We start from the raw sequence: 17,916 nt of genomic DNA on the forward strand, positions 1-17,916 counted from the left end.
GCCTTCGCCAGCCGAGGGTTGAGTCCAGCAGAGGCAAGGTATCCCACCCACAAGCTAGAGTTCCTTGCCCTGAATGGGCGGTAACAGACAAAGTAACAGACAAATTCTACGACCATTTCTATGGGCACAAGTTCTCTGTCCAGACAGACAATAACCCCCTCAAGTACATCATGAGCTCTGCAAAGTTGGATGCCACGGGGCAAGGTGGGTCTCCCGTTTGGCTGCTTTTAACTTTGACGTCCAGTACCGGAGAGGACAAAGCAATGCAAATGCCGATGCCCTCTCCCGTATGTCCAATCAGGAGGTTACAGAGACTCTGCACTCATGCCCTCTGCGGGTGTGCACCAAAAAGCCTGAACATTGTGCAGATCAGTCCATACAAGATCCAGACAACTCCTCAAACCAGAACACAGCGGTCTCGGCCAACTTGGACTCAGAATCACCTAGATCTAATGAGCCATACGGAGACATGGGTATAGAGTCACTTCCCGCCATGATGAAGCTAGAGATCCGCGCAGGACAAAAGGAGGATCCTGTTATTGGTCCTGTCTGGCACTACAAAAGTCGGAATGTGAAACCGAGTTGCAGTGAGAGGGTCAGTGGTGGCCGACAGGTCTGTCTTCTCCCAAAAGAGTGGAAGAGGCTAGTGATCAGGGACGGTGTCATGTATTGTCGCAGCTGTGATTGTCAAAGAGGAGTGGTGAAACAGTTGATGCTACCGGAGAAGCTGCGTGAGGGAGCTATGAAGGCTCTTCACAATGACTCCGGGCACTTGGGTTTTGAGAGAACAGTTCAGTTGTTAAAAGAGAGATTTCATTGGCCTCAGATGTTCCAAGAGATCAAGATCTGGTGTGAGCAGTGTGAGAAATGCTGCCTCAGGAAAACAGCAACTTTGGGAGTCAAGGCCCCATTGGTCAGTGTTCACAGTTATGCCCCCATGGAACTAGTGTGCGTAGACCTTTTGACTTTGGAGAAGCCAAAGGGTGGAATGGAGAATGTCCTTGTGGTCACGGATCATTTCTCACGCTAAGCACAGTCATGGAGAAACTACTTCTGCCAGTTTGGGCTTCCTGCTAAGTTGCACACTGACCAGGAGCGCAACTTTGAAAGTGCTGTAGTGAAGGAGCTGTGCAAATGTATGGGCATCACTAAAACCCACACGACCTCTTACCACCCACAAGGCAATGGCATCACTGAGCGGTTCAACTGCACGCTCATGAATATGCTTGGGACATTAGAGCCACATCTGAAACCTCGGTGGCACGAGCACTTAGATGCAATGACACATGCATATAACTGTTCACGCCATGACTCTACCAGCTATAAGCCATACTTTCTGATGCTCGGCAGACATCCTAGACTCCCAGTTGACCTAATCTTTGGGCTCCAAACTTCTAATGAACCAGGAGAATACGGTGCATATGTGCAGAGACTTCATGACTGTCTGTCACAGACATACGCCCAAGCAAACCAGACCTCTCACCAGGCCAAAGGTCAACAAAAAAAGTACTATGACCAGACTAGGGGACAAATGGGAGTCGCAACTTTACATTGTGGTGAAAAAGCAACCCAACATACCTGTGCATGTGGTGCGACCAGAAAACGGTAATACTGAGAGGTTGGTCCACCAGAACCTTCTGACCCAATGTATGTTCCTCCCAGTAGAGCAGGCAGAGGCAGGCACAGCAGAATAGATGATGGAGAACACAGAGAATATGACAGGACAAGCCTCTGGAGTGACTGTGTAGGGGATGGAGGACTCTGAGCCCAAGAGGTTGGAGGAAAATGTGGAGGAAGTTGCAGGTGAGACAACAGATAAATAGGTGGAGCAGCCTGAAATGGAAGGGGTGAATATGCCAGACAAAATCTAAAGGATGGAGAGAACATGTAACAGATGGGGGTATCACTTCAGTCCCTGGACGCAGTGCTCAGAGAAGGAACATGCAGAGGAATCGGCACCCTCCAAACAAATTTTCCTGTAGTCACAAGTAGTGGAAAATGAAGACACTCAACAGAAGAGGACGGAAGCTGTGGGAGAAAGCTAAAGCCATAAAAGCACTAAAACTCTTAGAAAATTCCACTTAATGGAGTATATACTGGCCATTGACACACACCACACAGTCTTTGTATTTATACGCTCATCGTTTTGTACTTAGCCTTATGACTGGGACGCCATCAATTAAACAATGGGTGGATGTAGGACAGTGCTTTAAATATGTCAGCTCAAGTCACCAAAATGTTAGATTTGTTCTTTGGGTTGTGGAAGTTGGTAAAGTGTGTCCGTTGAAGCATCTGTTACTGTGCGCTGGCAGTACAACGGTCAGTATTTGCTGTGAATTCTGAAGGTAAACAATACTGCTGCTGTAAATAAGTAAATCTGAGGGTTGGAAATGTGGTTTTAAAATGGTTTAATAAAAGACATTAAATTAAAAACTAATTTGAATTAAATTAAAACCAAAAAATGGGAGTGTAGAATGAGAATAAGGATCATTGCAGCAACATTTGAGTCGCATTTGCAATATGATGTACTTGTTCAGTCCATCTGGCGTTTTATCCACAATATATAACAAAAAAACATTATACATTAGTGTGACAGGAGTCAAAACTCTTTGGCAAGCTAAATATTAAATTTCATCATCTTGTAAAAATATGAATATTTGTCATGAGGCAAGGAAAACTTGAAACGACTGATCCGTTCACCTCCACATCCGACTTCTCCAGAACTAAATCTACTTGTAAAGTTTTTTTCAGCTTTAATGAAAATTTTATTATAAATTACAGGTTTTTTAAAATTGGAAAACAGGGTCACGGAAATTCAGTGTCACTTTCATATCTGATAATTAAGACAGGATCACATTTCTCCTGCTTGGCAGGTTGAAACTTTCTACTTGATCTTGTCTGATCATCTAGGAATGCATCTGGTCGTAAACACTGACCAAATCGGTTGGTTGACAAGAAAACAGGTTTTTCTCTTCTGCTTTCATCAGCTGTCATGGTCTGCAGGTTGTGAAAAAAACAAGTGCACAGACAGACAGCTTCAATGGATTAATTTAATAAACCAAAAAGGGAAAATTACAAGGAAAGTTGTAGGGACAAAAAGTGATGGACCACAGGCAGCGACTCGAGCAATTTAATAGACATGACAGGAGAAGAAACCAGCAAATGTACCCACAAATGCACCATTTGCCGTTTTAACTTGACAATGATTGAAACAAACCAAAACCAAACACTGTACAATATGAACACAGTGTGTTTGTGTCTGAGTCAGGGATCAAATATTTTCTAGCATGGATGAGATAATTACCTTTTTTTCTTTATTCATTGAAACAGTTTTGACCAATTTCCTAAGATTAAATGATTTACATTTATCAGCTCAAAACCTCCAAAAATCACCAGGTAAAAATTTGACAGTATTTTAGAGAAGCTTAAACTTAACATCTTTAAGTTTAATTTTGATAAATTTATTTCAAACAGGTTTTTAAAAACAACCAGTAGGACAGAGAAAACGTGTGGATACTTAACCAAGAATAAATAATTTGTTTACTATTCCGTTTGAAAAGGAGTAGGAAGAAGTGAACATTTAATCCCACCTCTTATTTCAAGTTATTGAAATTACTGACTTAATTTCAGCTTTAATGAAAATGTTAACTGATTATATTATAAATTACATATTTTTTTCTGTATTGGAAAACCACGGAAATTCAGTGTTCCTTTCATATCTGATAATAAAGACAGGATCACATTTCTCCTGCTTGGCAGGTTGAAACTTTCTACTTGAACTTATCTGATCATCTAGGGATGCATCTGGTTGTTGACATGGACTAACTGGTTGGTTGACAAGATAAACAGGTTTTTCTCTTCTGCTTCCATCAGCTGTCATCATCTGCAGGTTGTGAAAGAAACAAGTGCAAAGACGGACAGACAGAGCTTCACTGGATAAATTTAATGGACCAAAAAGGGAAAATTACAAGGAAAGTTGTAGGGACAAAAAGGGATGGACCACAGGCAGCAAGTCGAGCAATTTAATAGACATGACAGGAGGAGAAACCAGCAAACAACAAAAACCAGTGAGATTAAATATGGAGGGAAGAGTGGACAAAACCATTAGATACTGGTGATCAGATCAGGTGACTGGGAACAGATGTGGAAGGGAACCAAGTGGCAGGAAGAGGGAAAAGGGAACTGGAGAAAAAACAAGAAAATGATTGTCAAGTTTTTTGCCCTCTTTAAACCACCTCGGCTTCTGCCCAAACTTGAAAAAAGCTTGCTCCCATCAAAGAAACGCAGGAACCACTCGTCTCAGTGACATCTTTTATTCATCTTTTCTTTTTGTCTTTGGATTCTTCCAACTGACAGTGCAAAACTACCATGACTTTACATGAAGTAGTCAAGATAGTTACAGAAGTCACAGAGCAGGTTGAAAACCTACAAACAGATGAAACAAAGTTAATTACAAATCACAATGAACTAATTAACAAGTTTTCCAGGAAATGTTAATTTACTTTTAAGTTATCAGTGAATAAACTACATTCCAAATACATAAACCCATTTCATCAACAAGGCTGATTAGGTCTTCTGAATGCAGGTTAAATGATATAATGTCCAGTTCCTACCAGTGGTGTCTCTGTGGAAGCTTGAAGCTGAGGCTCTTTGTCTGAAGAGATCATTAAGAGCACAGCTGTGCCAAGTTACCTTATAGGCTTCTGAAGGCCTGAGTGAAAGAGATGAGTGCGCTTGATTCTCTCTGATGCATGTGCCAGTTGGGTGGAGATAGCAAATGTACCCACAAATGCACCATTTGCTGTTTTAACTTGACAATGATTGAAACACAAACCAAAACCAAAACACACTGTACAATATGAACACAGTGTGTTTGTGTCTGAGTCAGGGATCAAATATTTTCTAGCATGGATGAGATAATTACCTTTTTTTCTTTATTCATTGAAACAGTTTTGACCAATTTTCTAGGATTAAATGATTTACATTTATCAGCTCAAAACCTCCAAAAAACGTCAGGTAAAAATTTATTGACAGTATTTTAGAGAAACTTAAACTTAACATCTTTAAGTTTAATTTTGATAAATTTATTTCAAACAGGGTTTTAAAAACAGCAAGTAGGACAGAGAAAACGTGTGGATACTTAACCAAGAATAAATAATTTGTTTACTATTCTGTTTGAAAAGGAGTAGGAAGAAGCGAACATTTAATCCCACCTCTTATTTCAAGTTATTGAAATAAATTACTGACTTAATTTCAGCTTTAATGAAAATGTTAACTGATTATATTATAAATTACATATTTTTTTCTGTATTGGAAAACAGGGTCACGGAAATTCAGTGTCCCTTTCATATCTGATAATAAAGACAGGATCACATTTCTCCTGCTTGGCAGGTTGAAACTTTCTACTTGAACTTATCTGATCATCTAGGGATGCATCTGGTCGTTGACATGGACTAACTGGTTGGTTGACAAGAAAACAGGTTTTTCTCTTCTGCTTCCATCAGCTGTCATCGTCTGCAGGTTGTGAAAGAAACAAGTGCAAAGACGGACAGACAGAGCTCCACTGGATAAATTTAATGGACCAAAAAGGGAAAATTACAAGGAAAGTTGTAGGAACAAAAGGTGATGGACCACAGGCAGCGACTCGAGCAATTTAATAGACATGACAGGAGGAGAAACCAGCAAACAACAAAAACCAGTGAGATTAAATGTGGAGGGAAGAGTGGACAAAACCATTAGATACTGGTGATCAGATCAGGTGACTGGGAACAGATGTGGAAGGGAACCAAGTGGCAGGATGAGGGAAAAGAAAATAATAGAGAAAAAACAAGAAAATGATTGAAACACAAACCAAAACCAAAACACTGTACAATATGAACACAGTGTGTTTGTGTCTGAGTCAGGGATCAAATATTTTCTAGCATGGATGAGATAATTACCTTTTTATCTTTATTCATTGAAACAGTTTTGACCAATTTCCTAAGATTAAATGATTTACATTTATCAGCTCAAAACCTCCAAAAATCACCAAGTAAAAATTTATTGACAGTATTTTAGAGAAACTTAAACTTAACTTCTTTAAGTTTAATTTTGATAAATTTATTTCAAACAGGTTTTTTAAAACAGCAAGTAGGACAGAGAAAACGTGTGGATACTTAACCAAGAATAAATAATTTGTTTACTATTCCGTTTGAAAAGGAGTAGGAAGAAGTGAACATTTAATCCTTATTTCAAAATGTAAATAGTGACTAAAGAAAACAGGTGATAAAATATCAAACTTATGTCAAAAGAAAAACATGTTTGTGTTCTTGGATACACTTGACAAAAAAAGCCTCAACTATGTTATGTTGATTTTTTGCTCTGCATGGTGTAAACACTGACTAATAGAGCATTCACTACTATAAAAAAAGACAAATATATTGAATTATTTATTGTGGAACAACAAGTTTTCCCAATTCAAGTAACATCATCCATCTTGAGCTTTTCCTCTACACACAATGCACTTTATAATTTTTATCCTATTTACAACTTAATTTGCTTTCTAATACATAAAATATATATATCTAGCACCACACTAAGTATAAAAAAATAATTAAATCAAATTATTCACAAAATTATTCATCAGCCTGTCAGAGACAATGTTGATTTTATTTAACCAGGAAGTTTGATTCTTACAAATAAAAAAAATGTGTTTGAGGAAGGCTCGTCAACATAATTTTAATAAAATAAATGGATGTCTAAAGAAAACTATACATTTATAAAATTAGGGATCCACGAAATATCGGCACCAACATCGATATTGGACAATAGACATTTTTTTACATATTGGTATTGGATAAATAAAACTTTTTTTTTTTTTTTGCCAAAGTGTCAAAACTGGAGTGAAATATATATATCAGTAAATATTGTTTATCAGCCATTACAGCATTATTATTGGATATCGATTATCCAAATTTTTCTATCAGTGCATCCCTAATAAAAATATCAGTGCAAATATCAATAAAAAAAAAGTAATTGCATTTTAAATTCCTGAATCTCTTTCCAGATGGTTTAGATTTGCCAGAAAAAGTACTTATAAGTTATAAAGTATTATAAGAATCATTCAGTTCATGAATTCACTCAGTAAAAGTTGTCCAAACCCCATGATGATGAGAGACAGAAAGAAAGACAGCGAGGCCGCGGCGGACCCGGAGACCCTGGCAGTGAACTGACACGTGCCAACGTTTCCGACCCGGTCCACCACCAGCAGCTGCATTACAGGCGCACAGCAGGAGGCGACGTAGGACACCAGCGTTACGTTCTCGTTCCCGGCCTCCAGGCCGGTGTTGAAGACGCCGGTGCCCTGTATGAGGCTGACGCGTTCGACGCCCGCCCCGCTGTCGCCGTCAGTCACTCTGACGGAGGCGACCCAAGTGGACAGGCTGCAGTTCTCAACACAGCCGGACTGCATGCTGAGAAGCTGACACGCTGGTTGGGTGAAATCATTTAACTGTGGGGAAAACAAGATGATTTGATTACATTTTTGATAATATATGAGCAAATAACTGCAAAAATGGTTTAGTAGCTGTAACAGTCTGTACATGAGTAGGGATGGTAACACCAATGCAGCCATTATATGCAAAGTTTCCACTTTTCTTGAGAGCTGTAATGGAAATTTGCATTTCAGACCAACTCAATCTGCAGAAAGTTTAAATCGAGTCATTAACAGGGAACCTGTAAACATTTGACTCGCTGAATATATTTACTTTTCCCCCCTTTAGCAACTATGTTTCAATGGCATTGGTTATAATTTGGAACATTAGTTGCATTAAATGCATTAAGAAAAGCATCACATTGTTTATTTGTTGAACTGGGATAGTTTGAATATTTTAAAAAACTGCTTGAAGGACTTAATTGTGGCCTTATTACCGAGTTCACTACAGAGAATCGCAGCACAATGTAGTTGGTGTCACTTCCGTCCGGCGTCTCGGCCAGGATGGTGAGGATGACGTCGGATCCGGACGGGATGCTCAGCGGAGCCAGCAGGGTCACCGTGCCATTAGTGCTGTTCCCACTTTGCACCAATAAAATGGTCGGAAACGTCGAGTCAAGATTTCTCGAGTTGGTGGCTCGAATGGTTATGTTTTCATCGGTTCTGCTTGAAGCCACAGTGAAGGGCACAGAGATCATGGTTCCTGCAGTCAAGATGCTGTCCGAGTTGGCCTGAATAAAAGAGTTTAAATGTTAACCTTTCATTGTTTATCAGGTTTTTGGTCTTGATTTTTATGCCACACTTTCACTCACTGTAAGAATCAGATTAGAAGCTCTGAAGTTGGTGGGCGACTGTCTCTGAAAGTCAGTAGCAGAACCTTGAACTCTCCCCTTTACTCTCACTACAAACTCCACCGTCGGCATCACATCAACCTGGACTAAAAAGTTCCCGCTGCCCTGCGACACAACTCCCAACGTCTCCTTCGACCCCTTCGTCGATTCCACCAGAGCAACTTCTGTCACAGTAGCAGAGTCACTTCCTGATAAAGTCATCAACAACGTGCCACTGACACCTTTAAAGAACAAAACAGAGAGTGATTACTGCTGAGCTAATCACGGTTAAAGTTTAGATTAGCAGCAGTCTACCTGCTTTGGGTCGAGTGTCGAGAGCATCGAATCCACTGAAAGGACCCTGAGACGGTTCGACAAAGTCAAACAGGAAGTCAACAGAGCTCTCACCTGCAAATACAAAAATCTAATAAGCATTTTATTGATTTTGAATAACTAAAAATTTAGTAATCTAATAGATGAGTTAAAGTTAAACATGAGTTAAGCATGAGTATGTAAATGCAGACTGAGGTTTTGTAATAAGTGTGATTAAAAGTGTTTCTCTGTCAGTTTGGGTCAATTTTTTCTGCTGAAACAGGATAATATTAAAGTCACAGAACAATTTAAGTGAAGGAGCAAAAGGAAAATTGTAAGCAATATTAAATTGTCAGCATGGCACGTTTTGTCCATCGCTACTGTTTTTTTTTGTTTGCAGAATCACTTTTCTTCCTTTAGCTTTAGTTTTATAAAGTATCTTTCAGCTCACAGATCTATATTTTACCAGAGATGTGTTACTCTATTTTACTCCTGTTTACTTAAATGACATGCCAGGTACAGATACATAAACTGAGTAAAGTACATTTTGCTATTGCTATTGACTAATTTTATTATAAAAAGGAAAAAGTCAATAATAATTTTGCCTTATTATCACCTTTTTGTAAGTTTACAGCAAAGTTAAACAAAGTTAGACTGTGATGCACAGCAGTGCAAACTGCAGACCTAAATGGCTGCTTCCAATTTTTTCCTTTACATTTTGGTGTATTTTTTTTTAATGTAAAACTTTTTTTAGTGAAACATTTGTAAAACAGAGTCCTGTCACTTCTGTACATCAGTAATAATGCACTTTTGTTTTGATGGTGCATGTAAACTTCCTGAATTTTCCTCTTATGGGACAATAAAGGCTATAAAACGGGATAAATTGACCAAGAAATCCCTGGTGCATTTCTGTAAATGGAGGTTCCACACATAGCATTTGTTACGGTATCAGAATTGTGGATATCCGTTGCAGAAAAGAAAAATACTTAAGACAGACACATGATAGTGTGTGTTAAAGTAGCTGAGAACAAAACTAAAATTTGGGTTTTCTTCTGTTAAGTATAGAATTTTATTTTGAAGAAAAACCATAAAGCCATTTTCTTAAAAAAAAAAAAAAAAAAAAAAAAAGGAAAATCAGCTATACAGACTAGTAGAAAGATTTCAAAGTGATTCTGAGTAAATAGGTCAGATGACCTGGGAGCTATTGAAGAAAACATTATATAATTCAATATTAAAATTATTGAAAATATTGTATATGACTTTAACATTTAATAGATGATATTGGGTCTCATGTAAAAGCATGAATTAGCACTGACAGTTAGTTGGTTACAATTCAAGGCATTTATTAACATTTGTTTGACAGGAGAGTTTGGTTCGGTAATTTGTTGACAGTCCCTAAGTGGGCCGACATTAGCGTTCATAAATCGGATCAACCTTGAGTTAAACGTCGGTTACTCTGCAGAACTCGAATATCGAATATCCAACTTGAAACTAACTTCACTGCGGTGCCTAAATAAGAGCAGATGCTAAGTTAGCGTAAATGCTAACGTGGTCGCTAACGTGTGGAAATCTCACCAACGACTCTCAGGGTGTAGGGGTTGTTTGACACCATTCTTATCGCCCATTGTCCAACTTGCTTTAGTAATCGCACCGTTATGAAGTTTCCCACAGTCTCTGAAGAAGTGATCAATGAGCCTGTGGAGTCGGTGCTCTGCTGAGTTACACCTGAGGGAAAAAAAAGTAATCAGCATAGTTTAAGTGCATGTTGCAACACGAGTTACCTTTCTAATCTTAATTATTGCTTTCTGAAATTAATAAATTATTCTTTCGGTAATAAGTGACTTTGCTTTCACAAAAAAACCTGGAAAGATTTTTTTTGCAAACTGTATATTTTAAAAACCGAAACAAATCGTTGTGTTGGCTCAAATTTAACAGAGCGGTGGTATTACCTGTCGGGCTTGTGAGAGTGAAAGTGAGGGACCTGCCGGTGATGTAAATTGTCGGGTTTATAACAGTTTCGTCAACAATAAAGGTGAAACTGTCGGTTTGTCCCGGGTTCCTGGACGCCTGCAGAAGGGTCACCTAACGGATCGCAGTAAGAGGTTACACCAGGAGGCTTTTACACAAACACAGTTAGATCTGGGCTGACATTACCAATGAGGATCTGACAGACTGGACTATGGTTGCTGCGGCAACAGGAAGTTCGGCCTTCGTCACTTCGATGGCCTGACCGCCCGACGCCTGAGCCAGGTCTCTGTACAGCTGAGCGTCAGACTCTGAGATTGCTCTGGTCTGCAGTAGGTTGCTGCTTCTTCTGCGGCGATTAGTAACAACGGAGTCTGTAATCATAAAGTTGACCTGAAATAAGAAAATAAATATACAGTGAGAGTTTATCCTAGGGAAGAAAAAAAACAAAACAAAAAAAACCCCAAAAGAAATGAAAAAATATCTTCACATGCAGTGGATCATCTAAAATAGTCTTCATGTACCTTTGACTTTATTTATTTATTTATTTATTGCACTTTTTGAGTTACCAAGCTCAGTGTACTTTGTTAGGATTTTGTGTGATAGATCAAAACAAAGCAGTGAACAACTGGAAAGAAAGAAAATCATGTTTTTCAAAAATCTTAACTGGAAAAGTCTGTAATTCAGAAAACCAATGAAGAACCACTTTTCACTGCAGCTACAGCTGCATGTATGTTGATGTTGCACATCTGGGGAATGAACTGAGCCTCTCCCACAGCATGATGGTGCCATAACCATGCATGACCATGAGAATGTATGCTAGTTTTCCTCCAATCAGGTTTTAGATATTGGCAAAAGTATTTCAGTTTTGACCAGTATTACACATGTTTACTGTATGGCTTGCAACAAACTAAAATATTCTTCTTAACACTCTTTCCAAAAAGTAATTTGACTTGTCAACATCGTTTTAAACAAACCTGCTATGACATTTTAACTATGTGTCTCTTCGTCAATAAGACACTTTCAGTTCTCTGAAAAACGTCAAATGTTTGCACATAATCACCAGATTTCAACTACACTGGTCTACCAAATGCATTTGATTTCATTTTGATGCATCAGAGTAAAGGGGGTGAATACTAACAAAAGTTTCTGTCACAAAATGTCTCTGCAAGGCTCTATAGAAATATGCACTGTAGTTAGCATGCAAACACTTACCACTGTCTGGGTCTGCTCTATGAGAGCAATCACCGTGTTCTTCAAATCTTTGTCTTTAGCAGGAGCATCCGTGAAGAGAAAGATCTCGGAGTTGAATGGAGCACTAGTTAACGCCAGCTGTAAGACGATGCATAGAGTAAAGATCAGTTTCAGTAAAAACTGAGGTTTTAAACACAGTCGAACAGAGAGAGCAATACCTGCAGCCCTGAAAGACTCATTTCCTCAACATCTCCTCCACCAGTAGTTGTTAGATGGTTCACAATATCCTTGAAAAGTGTTGCATCTGTTGTACGAATTATTGGCCCAAATCCTTGGCAAACAAAACCAATCAGTTTTTAGTTTTCTTCCTCCTCAGACAGAAAATGCGTCTAAACGTGGAGAAGCTAAAGCCGTACCTGGATCGCTGAATGGGACGAGGATGTAAACGGACGGTTTGTTCTCTGTTCCCACCTCGATGTTGATGATGGTGGACGTGACGGTCTTCACCACCTCAATGTTGTCGCTCATGCTCTTTGACGTGTCAGTGACAAAACAAAGAGCTTTGCTGAATCCTCTAGAGATCCCCACCATCCTAAAATTTTCAGAAGAGATGGAACAAAATGAAGCAAAGTATAAAACCCCATTGCTGTACAATCGGGTGAAAGTAGGCGGGTACGGTCGGGTACTGCGTACCTGCAAGAAAGAGGAGCGGCTGACTGCTGTATAAAATCAACGGGTTCACTGTGTAGCCATGAGTGCGCCCACTAATCAGCCGTGTAAATGTCCATTCCATGTTTTATAATATATGCTGATTGTAGGTTGTTACTCATAGTACCCAATAGGGGCGCTGTAGTTTGGTTCATGTTGAGTTAGTGCCTTCATTTAAACTGTAAAATAAGAGGAAATGTTGCTAGCCTCCTGTCAGTCAGCGCTTTGGGCTGAAATATCCCACGGACAAGAGGAAGAGGAGGATATTCTTCATCTTAATGCAACTTATTTCGAAACCAAGTTGTTGAAGTGCACTGAATACACCGTGCTTCAAATACACCGTGAAAACTAAAGTAAAATAAAATACATTTCCTTAAGTGGTTTTGTTTGACACAAAACATGAATACGTTATAATAATAACACTAACTTCACAAACTTATAGAGCTCTAAACATGTACCTCACTGCGTTGTCCAAGGGCTGCAAAGTTTAAGGCGGTAAAGTCCGAGCTGTGCTGCCTTTAGCCTGTTCTGAAGAATGTGAGCAAATACGAATCTACTGCACCCGTCGAAGCTCTCCGGGTCTGAGGGACAGCTGCTACTAGCTGTGACTGATTCGTTTTTCAAGAACAACCTAAAACACGACTTAATCAGTTAATAAATAGCTTTTTCTTCATTTCATATTGTTTCTACTTTACTAGAGCAGGGGAGCAACACCTCGATCGCGGAAGGTTTTGAGTCGATCTCGGCATTAGATGACAAACTGAACGCCGCCATGATGCTGAGACCAGCACGTCCTCCTCTGACTCCTTATCAAAACGCTCATAACTTTATTAAAGAACAACAGTAAAAAAAAAAGAATCAATAAAACGTGTTCAAATGAATGACCCAACAAAAATAAGTTTAAAATGAACTAATCAACCACAGCTGTGTTCATGAGAGGCTTATTAATAATTGCAAAAATAAATATCAAGCCTGAAAACCTGGACTGAATGTTATGTTTTTAACGTAATCTCTGTTTGGCTTGTGGAGCTCAGGAGGTTGCCATGGCAACGGGTGTGCTTAAATGACAGAGAGAGACGGAGAGTAAAAAGGGGCGAGTGGTTTTGAGTTGATCACCTGTTCGGGTTGTTTTATCTTTGTTTACCTTTGCTGTGGCGCATCACAGCCGCTGTAGTTTCTGAATGTTCAATAAACGACAAAGTTGGACTAATTATCTCGTTCTTTGTGAGTATACGTCATTCACAACAAACATCAAACACAGTAAATATGTTTCATTAAGTATTTAACAAACAAATGGCCTGTACCCCGATAATTATGTGAAATTAAATGAATTGTCTAATTTAAAAAAAAAGAAAAAGTTTGATGCTCTCTGACATCTTGCATTGAGCTTAGAGTCTGAGAGGCTTTTCCTCTATTAAACTGTTGTTTTTTCCCCCCACTTATTTAGTGGAAATATTGATGTTGATTAGATTTTCTCCAAAATAATAACCTTTCAACCTTAAAGCTTCACTGTTGAAATTGAGGCTCTAACATTCACAAATGACATTGAAATAAAATCCAGTCCAACATCTGGTTTGAGGTGATTCCTCTGGAACCTGTTGGAGGAAAAATATCCCAACTTCAGAAGATGAGCTTTAACCCAACAAAGCTCTGTGGTTCCTCTTGTCAGTATGAGAGTCAGGGTGAGGAGGCGCCATGTTAGGAAGAGAAGTGGAAGCTGCAGGATCTTCAGAACAAACAGCTCATGATGCTGAGCTACTGATTATCCTTCTGTCTGGACACAGGTTCAATATAACCATGTTAAAAGCTAAAATGAATGGTTAATATGCCAGACATGGAAAACTGGGATGCACTCCATGCCATGATGTTCAGAATTTAGGTCTGAACATCTCAAGGTGCCGACAGAGCAGCCAGTGGGCTGAGGGAAACATGGCTCCATTGTGTAGCAATTCAAGAGCTACCTAGCTTTTATTGCTTCACAAAACAATTAATCAGCACAGAAACTCCAAAGCACACAAAGAAGCATAGTACCCCCAAGAATTTTTCACCCCTGTGTATAATTTAACCAAACGTACCGTAGGAAGGGGAGGTCTCCAGCTGCCAGTCGGATGTCCTCCAGAAGCTGGCTGGTTGCAGCTATTGCCAGGTTTGCGGCTCGTGTGTGGAGATGTCCGTGGCTGGACTGGAAGGAATCCTTGTTAATCCCACCGGTTGGCTCGATCTTACTGGTTTGATCGATTGATCCTCCATGACTGCACTTTCCTTTGATTAAACAAAAGTTTGAGTACTTTTACACAGTTGGATTGGTTTTACAGGCATCGTAAATAAATAAATAAATTGAACATTTGCATTAGTGTAAAGATACTTTTTAGCATTACAGTAACCAAACCCACGTCTGTTTTTGCATGTTTCCACTGGTATTCTGACTATCTTAAGTTTTTGTCAGAAGGTCTCCTGCCCTCTAACCTTCAGCTCCACGTAAAAACAACTTTCTGTTAGAAGAAGCATGTTGGTGAAATTAAGAGATTTTAAAATCCACTGGAGATTGTATCTTTTAATGTATGTCACAAATAAAATGGGTGATTTAAGCATCATGTCAGAAAATAAAAGTCATAAACTGCAAAACAGCTGAAACACTGAGTGCCTTTAAATCTAGACTAAAAACCTACATGTTGAGACTTGCATTTGAAACATCGGAGGGCTAAAAGCACAACTGGTCGGTGTTGGAAAACCCATCTGAGTTTGTTTGGTAAGTGAGATGATCTCATTGTTCAGATGTACATCGTTGCTGAACCCAGAGCAGCAGAGGTCTGACAGGTCTGATCGCTTCGGAAAAACATGAATGGGAAAACAACCAAAGCAGAAAAACAACAAAAGTCTAGTAATTGCTACTTGTATACCAAAGCCACCATGGATCCTTTCAAGAATGCTTGAATTCACAAAAAAATTATTTTTTAAAATGTAAGTTTGTTTCTTAAACCTTAAATCTCAAGCAAATAAACCAGTTTACTGTGGTGTGTTAGAACAACCAGCTAAAACTTCACCTCATATTCCTGCACCTTTTCTATAAGTATTAATGTATTATTTGACCAGTTTACATGCAAACTCAACTAGTTATTTTTCCTCTTAGCACTTGCTATTTTAAACAACTAGATCTTTGAGTCAGAGAAGTGCTGCAAGGTAAAAATTACTCTTAAACTTGTAAATCTGTAATCTGTGACAGGCAAAGCTGGACAATGACCCAAGTATTGTATTCAAGAAGAAAAATAAAATTTCCAAAGGTTATTGATATATTGAAATGCATGTGAATTTACCAGGTGGCTTGGTTGAGACAAAGGGTAGGAGCCCGAAGTAGCCAGAGGTCAGGATCTGTCCGGCGATGATGTCCTCCAGAATGTTGTTGGTGCAGTCGTCGTTGATACAGCTGCGACAGGTGGCTCTGCTTTCATCTGATATGGAGTGAAACCACATCAGATTATATGATTTCATGATATCATATGATATGATATGAATTCTGCAGCGTCATCAGTTCATGCCATCTCTTTACCTGCGATGTTGCCAATGCTGGTTTCTGCTTTAATAAGATTAGAGTTTGGCAGCGTGTTTCCCAGCTCCACCCAGTTGCTGTGACTGTAGAAATCCTTCAACATAAGATGAATTACCAGTCAATCCAAAAAAGATTTCAATCTTTTTTTTAAAAAGAAAGTAAAAATGATGTTGAATACTTGCAAAGGATGCATGATCTCGCCCAGTTTCTTCCTTGCGGTCTCATAATTCCCCATCCTGTTGTTGGCTTTGACAGCAACCATTCCCTCTGTGATGATCTTCCTTCCCTGAACAAACTCCTCCTTATCAAAGTGGTAGCTCGGTTTGAGGGCGTAGCGGATATCCACTCTGATATTCCTCAGCTTGATGGATGTGATGGCTTGACGGAAAGCCTTCGATGACTGCGAGGCGCCGCAGGCAGCAGCAACACCTTCTGCAGTGAAAGGCTGAGCCTGAAAACGCACATTCACACGTTACCAAGAGATCAGTGTCTAGAAAGAATAAAGCAACAGGAGTGTATTCCTACTGGGTAGTTGAAGTTTGTTCCTTCAGTTTGGGCTAGAGAGCGGCATCCCTGCACAGTTGCATTGAGAATCGCTTGCTCTGTAATTTTCTGGTGATTTAAAGAATCTCCAGGCAAAATTTCAAATGCCTGAGCTCCGATGTGCAGCAGGAGGAAACAAAGCACAGCAAACACCGAGCGGATCATGGCTCCGCTCAGCTTTAAAAACCTAAATAGTTAAAATCACTTTGAAAAGGCCATTTTGAAACCGTTAAAGTACTTATTGGATGTGATGATTAAAAGCTTTACCAAACCATAAAATATTAATCTTGGAAAGTCAGAAATGCATCCCAATTCTAGCTTTCCATGATAAGAGTCTCCTTCATGTCGGAGCCCTTTCATAGATGTTAAAGGAAAAACCTACTCACCTTGCAGCTGCTCAGCAAACTTTGTGATGATTTTGTCAACACTGACCTCATAAGGGTCAGCTTCAGGGCGGAGTCACGCTGGACTTGTCCTGCTGGTTACTTCTAATCACACCATAATGCAAACGTCATGTCTGCACCTTGGGATTGCTATTTTATACTGACATAGAAATTAAGTGTTGACATGAAATTTGTTGCTGTAATCAATAAGACTTATTCAGACACAAAGGTTTTTGATTTATGTTCTGTTAAGTAGGAGGGGAAAAATAGTGTAACGGCGTTCTTTACTTTCATTTTTAATCATTGTTCAAACCACAGCTTGATTATTTGCATTCTTCTCATATTTTCATAGATGATTGATAGTGGGGTGGATATCAAATACTTCCTTTCTGCAGGCAGGCAGGCAGGTGCCAGACGTAAAGTTTAATAAACACTCCCTTTTGTTACAGCATGCAAAAGCCACTGATCAGGATTCTTTTATTTTCACTTTTGGTTTCTTAACCCTCCTGTTGTCCTCAGGTCAAAATGACCGGGATTTGTATGTGTTTTCCCTATACACCGAAAATGAGGACAACAGGAGTTAAGAGAACAAAGTTCACTTTATTCAGATGTTGGAAAAATAAGTTAATGGAAGTTTAACCAATAACTAAGAGAATAGCCCCACACTGCTGCTGCTGTAAGTAAGTAAATCTGAGGGTTAGAAATGTGGTTTTAAGAAGGTTTAACAAAAGACATTAAAGACATTTAATTTGAATTAAATTAAAACCAACAAATGGGAGTGTAGAATGAGAATAAGGATCATTGAGGCGATATTTGAGTCGCATTTGCAATATGATTAATTTGTTCAGTCCTTCTGGCGTTTAATCAATATATAACAAAAAAACATTATGCATTAGTGTGACTGGAGTCAAAACTCTTTAGCAAGCTAAAACTGTAACTTTATCATCTTGTAAAAATATGAAT

General features: G+C 39.1%; 1 protein-coding gene across 1 annotated transcript; it reads right to left on the minus strand.

The window, feature by feature from the left end:
* Positions 1–6,132: 6,132 nt before the first annotated feature.
* Positions 6,133–16,750, minus strand: LOC103475692 (von Willebrand factor A domain-containing protein 7-like). The gene is made up of 15 exons (XM_081615774.1): positions 16,553–16,750; positions 16,206–16,478; positions 16,028–16,121; positions 15,795–15,929; positions 14,556–14,742; positions 12,189–12,364; positions 11,991–12,103; positions 11,794–11,910; positions 10,768–10,971; positions 10,563–10,695; positions 10,189–10,338; positions 8,617–8,709; positions 8,284–8,543; positions 7,909–8,202; positions 6,133–7,489 (listed from the first exon to the last, which is right to left on the minus strand). The coding sequence occupies exons 1-15, from the start codon at positions 16,733–16,735 to the stop codon at positions 7,103–7,105; spliced, it is 2,799 nt and encodes a 932-aa protein (XP_081471900.1). The 5' UTR covers positions 16,736–16,750; the 3' UTR covers positions 6,133–7,102.
* Between the last annotated feature and the right edge of the window lie 1,166 nt (positions 16,751–17,916).

Source organism: Poecilia reticulata, chromosome 14 (assembly GCF_904066995.2).
Source record: "Poecilia reticulata chromosome 14, P_reticulata-male-v2, whole genome shotgun sequence".
Taxonomy (NCBI): Eukaryota; Metazoa; Chordata; class Actinopteri; order Cyprinodontiformes; family Poeciliidae; genus Poecilia; species Poecilia reticulata.

Bases quoted from the DNA above. Each gene is read 5' to 3' on its own strand.
- LOC103475692 (XM_081615774.1), bottom strand. From the start codon at position 16,735: ATGATCCGCTCGGTGTTTGCTGTGCTTTGTTTCCTCCTGCTGCACATC. The intron at 12,365-14,555 runs GTACGTTTGGTT...TGAAAATTTTAG, and splicing joins GGAGACCTCCCCTTCCTACG to GATGGTGGGGATCTCTAGAG. The intron at 10,339-10,562 runs GTAATACCACCG...TTTTTCCCTCAG, and splicing joins CACTCTCACAAGCCCGACAG to GTGTAACTCAGCAGAGCACC.